Genomic DNA, 5,000 nt, shown 5'->3' on the forward strand with positions numbered 1-5,000 from the left:
TAGATAAATAAAACCGTTTATTCGCATAAGAAATTGGATGTGCTATGTTTTTAAGGAACATTTTTTAGAGTTTCATTAAGTAACCGTATATAGCCTCTGCACTGATATATAACACTGTGAAAAAAGGGATTTTGCTCTTACGATACAGTGAGCCCCATTTACTGTGATTATGCACTGAATAGCTAACTTGCAATGAGTTTTTAGCGTTTAACCTATACTACCAATGTGTAACGATAATATAACAACAAGACTATTCCTACCTGTGATATAACACTACCTGTGGTTTATATAATGACGATATAACTTCAGTCGAAGGACTTCATAGATGAATAAATAGATGAACAATAGCCCAACACTATCCCATTTACTATTTCTTCTCCAATAGAAACCTAGCGTCGCAAACGGCCACAGAAGCAACCTTGGCCCTCCCTCTCAGCTGGCCATGGCCACGAAGATGCCATCTGGCGTCATCGCGGCGATTCTTGTGCTGGTCCATTGCGGTGAGTCTGCCTCTGTGTGTGTGTGTGTGTGTGTGTGTGTGTGTGTGTGTGTGTGTGTGTGTGTGTGTGTGTGTGTGTGCGTGTCTGCCTATCTCTTGATTTAACTCAACCATTTAAAATATGTTTAGCCATCCCTTCCTATTCACATTGTCCAATATATATATAAACTCTGGTTTATATCTATAGATGGACGTATAGTGATGTATCAACTTCACCTAATATTCCCCCATTGAAGTTTTCTCTCGAAATCAACACCGGACCAATTTTGCAAGAAATCTGCACCGTCTTTATAGCATCTCCTCGCCGCTCTCTCCTTAACAGGTGTATCGCAGGAACCTGTTTACGAAGGAAAGATAAAAGTCTTCGCGATGCAGCTGGACATTTGGGCGCCGCCTCGGGACGACGTCCTCCTGCGCTACAACCTCACAGATCACTTCAAGGAGGCAAGTCTTGACTGTGGTTGTGTGTGCTTTGTTTGCGTGTTTTAATTTACACGTTTGCCATTATGTGTGTATGTGTGCGGTGACTGTATATATACTGTATATCTCCATCGATGTGTGTGTGCGTCATTCTCTTCTGAATCAGTCTGCTGTCAGTCAGTCAGTAGAGATGCAAATACAAATATACCTCGCTGACCGTGACTCGAAATCGGGACCTCGAGTTCGAGTCATGGTCAGGGAGGTATATTCGTTTTTCTATATATAAATGCGTCACTGTCAGCATTCTTCCATCTTTCCAATCTACAAGTTTATCCATTCTACTGCTTTCCGTAAATTATTTTCCTTTAAAGAAAGAAACTGAGTGAGGAATATCTCATAGCCTTGCAAATGAAAATCTTCCTAAACCATCAGGGCGACGTGTCCGAGTTCCCGGAGGCGACGGTGTGCCTCCGCGCGCGGCCGTCCACGCTCATGAGTTACGAGAGCCACATCTCCATCGCGACCTCCGACCAGGACAACGACGTCCTGCACATGTGTAAGTTCCGCTGCGGGGGTGGCCGCTCTTTTGTGCCTCAGGTCTTGCGTTGTGGACGGACATGCAGTCATGTTCAGCTGTTTTCTCTTCCGATTCATTTTCATTCTGGATACAAATCCTGAGTCAAATGTATTGCGATGCCTGGCGTCCTTTTTGTGCCAGGAGTCATGCAATCCACTCTCGAGTATTTGCTGTAGGATGCAAACAGTCAAAGCTCTTTGTGATTTTTGGTATCACTATCTGATCTGCTCATTTCCATAGTATGTTTTCCACAAGGACCGTGCGAACTCGGTCCCATGCATCAAAATACTTAACTAAGACCAGTCTCGCTCGGCCGCAGACCGTCGCGGCGAGAACCACGGCTTCTACTACAACGGCGTGCGTCAGTACGGCTACCAGGACATGACCAACGACATCGGCCTCCACCAGTGGAGCCATTACTGCCACAACTTCCACCACGGCGAATACCGCGCCTACATCCAGGGCAAGCTGGAGGCCAAGGGGCCCTTCAGCGTCCCTCACAAGGTTCCTCTGCCGGTCAAGGGCATCATCACCATCGGCCAGGAGCAGGACCTGATGGCCGGCGCCTACGACACCGACCAAAGCTTCCGGGGCCACATAGCACAGGTCAACATCTGGAACAGATCCCTCACTCCGGAAGAGGTCAAAGTTCAGGCCTCCTGTGGCCCGGCCCCCCTCGGCAACATCTTCTCCACGGACAGGGAGGACATCGAGCTGCTGGGAGGAGCGACGGTGGAGCTGTTCGAGCCTTCGTACTTCTGCGAGAAGGCGGTGGAGTACGTGATCTTCCCCGAGGCCCGCGAGATGGCCGCCTCCAAGCTCACCTGCAACCGAGTCGGCTACGAGGTGTACACGCCCGTAGACGCCGCGGACAACCACGACCTCCACCAGGAGTCGCTCAACTTCGCCGAGGAATGCCTCTCCAACTACCACCTGTGGATCGGCGTCACGGACGAGGAGGAGGAGGACGTGTGGAGGAAATTCACCGACAACTCCATCGCAGAGACGCAGTTCGAACTCAACGAACCCAACGGCGGCACGGGAGAGAACTGCATGCTCATGTTCCTGCCCAACGGCCGCTGGGTGGACACGTCGTGCGTGATCAAGTGGCCGGCGTGCGTGCCCTGCGAAGTGGACCGGAAGAAGCCCTTGCGCCTCAGAGGCTTCTGCTACACCAACGAGGCCGAGACCTACTACGAGGTGCTGGGCTACAAGAGGGACAAGCCCTACCTGCACGGCTACTACGGCTACATGGTGTACAAGAGCGGCCCGTATGACTGGGAGATGTACGACACGGCAGAGGAGGAGATGGTTGCCGTGCTGAAAGTGCCGTCCAAGGACACGTATCCAATCGGCCGACACACTTGGGAGTTGAGAAGGTCCATGTGCAACCATTTGATAGGATCCAAACTGCAGCTCAGTTTCTCCATCTGCAACAACAACGAATTCACATGTTCCAACGGCGACTGCATTCCCAAAGCAAAGCGCTGCGACGCCAAGGACGACTGCGTTGACTTGTCCGACGAGGAGGACTGCCAGGTGATCATCCTGCCGAAGGGCTACCGTCGAGAGCGTCCTCCAGACAACGAAACCGAAGGCCTGGCCATCCTCCTGGCACCCATCGTCAACGTACAGAGATTCATGGAAATCAGTGACATCAGGAGAGTGATCAACGTCGAATTCACGGTAGAACTCTCCTGGAACGACCCTCGGCCCAAGTACTACAACCTCGGAGATACTCTCGAGTGGAACAAACTCTCGGCGAAGGACCGGGAGAGGATATGGCGGCCGGTGCTCAACTTCCCCAACGTTTACGACGGGAACATCAAGCAGCTTTCCCATGAACTTTACCTGAACAAAAAGGGCACTGCACTCAAGCCAGATTACAACGACGTCAGGATGGGTCAGTTACCTCCGCCTTTGTCTAAACAGCATGGCGGTTTATAGATGATTTGTTGAGTGTTCTTCATGTTAACTTGCAATATTCTGCTTTTTCATGTTTATTTTTGTCGGTTCATCCATACCTTTTATTTTGGTTTAATCATACCAAATCTAACTATGGAAAGCATGAATCACACTAAAAAATGAAAAGAAAAACAATGGCATGTCAAAAGCTAAAAAGTTAAAATTAAAAGAATTCTGATGACTAAACTAAAATGCTCACTTTAACTTTATCTTTTCAGACACTGTATATGCTGGAAAGTCCGCCGACATCGTACAAAAACAGCACTACAGGTCAGAGTAGGAAAATGTACTTAGAAGTTAAGGTTTCCGTCAGCATCTTCAAATATAAGGCATTTGCCAGTATCTTTAAACCTAAGGCATCTGTCAGTATCTTTAAACCTAAGGCATCTGTCAGTATTTTTAAACCTAAGGCATCTGTCAGTATCTTTAAACCTTGGGCATCTATCAGTATCTTTATACCTAAGGCATCTGTCAGTATCTTTAAACCTAAGGCACCTGTCAATATCTTTAAACCTAAGGCATCTGTCAGTATCTTTAAACCTAAGGCATCTGTCAGTATCTTTAAATGTAAGGCATCTGTCAGTATCTTTAAACCTAAGGCATCTCTCAGTATTTTTAAACCTAGGGCATCTGTAAGTATCTTTTAAAATAAGTATCTGACAGTATTAAACTTTATTATCAGTTTTACACTCACCACCTTTTTTACACCATAAGCGGCGACACTGCCATCCCATTTACAACCACAAATCCAAGCATAAATCATTAAATATTGACATCCATCTTATACCTTACACCCTAGCGCTGTGTTCGCGTGTTCCTTCGACGTGTTCTACTACCCGTTCGACACCCAGTGGTGCTACCTGCAGCTCCAACTCAGCGTGAGACGAGAACTGGTAGCTTTTTCCAAGGACAAAGCGAGGGTGGTGTACGGCGAGGACAAGAAACTACCCGCCTACGTCCTCAGCGAGTATACGATTACCGTGACAGAGGGCGGTAACAACGAGACTCGATATAGTCGGTTACAGGTGAGCAAGAACGTGTGACAGGTGCTCAGAGGTGGATCTTGAGGTGGATCTTGAGGTGGATCTTGAGGTGGATAAAAGTGGAGGAGGGTGGGATAAGTGGTCAGAGGGGGGGGACTCGAGGTGGAGAGGGAGAAGGAAGTGACGGGTGGTCAGACGTGGACTTGGGGTAGAGAAGAGAAGAAAATGTCAGGTGTTTGTTGTGGAGGCGTTTTTTTTTTAAATCGTTTGCGATATGGGAATGTGTATGGGGCTGTATTGCCGTGGGTTGGTCGAGTTATGTCTCCTCCAGCGCAGTGTGGATCATTAAAAGAGTCCCCGTATTGCAGGTGGAGTTCGAGCTCACGAGGAGGTGGACCATGATTGTGCTCACTGTGTATCTGCCCACCAGCATGTTGCAGCTCATCGGATACGCGACGCTCTATGTCAATGTCTCCCTCATGGACGTGAGTTTAAGTACTTAAGATAAAGGAGTCGTGACCTCGAGTTGCCATCGGTATTGTAGATTTGATGAGGA

At 48.2% G+C, this 5,000-nt stretch overlaps 1 protein-coding gene across 1 annotated transcript in view; it reads left to right on the forward strand.

Annotated features, from left to right (window-relative positions):
* The window catches only part of LOC122248925 (uncharacterized), a 21,506-nt gene that overhangs the window by 15,103 nt on the left and 1,403 nt on the right, over positions 1-5,000 (forward strand). Inside the window, exons 2-8 of the mRNA XM_086530869.1 lie at positions 386-500; positions 822-943; positions 1,352-1,475; positions 1,816-3,399; positions 3,680-3,731; positions 4,261-4,486; positions 4,813-4,929. Coding sequence (XP_086386995.1) covers positions 443-500; positions 822-943; positions 1,352-1,475; positions 1,816-3,399; positions 3,680-3,731; positions 4,261-4,486; positions 4,813-4,929 — 2,283 coding nt within the window. The 5' untranslated portion in view covers positions 386-442. The remainder of the gene's footprint in view (positions 1-385; positions 501-821; positions 944-1,351; positions 1,476-1,815; positions 3,400-3,679; positions 3,732-4,260; positions 4,487-4,812; positions 4,930-5,000) is intronic.

Source organism: Penaeus japonicus, unplaced genomic scaffold, assembly GCF_977035675.1.
Source record: "Penaeus japonicus unplaced genomic scaffold, GWHDUDI00000001_assembly GWHDUDI00000034, whole genome shotgun sequence".
Classification (NCBI taxonomy): domain Eukaryota; kingdom Metazoa; phylum Arthropoda; class Malacostraca; order Decapoda; family Penaeidae; genus Penaeus; species Penaeus japonicus.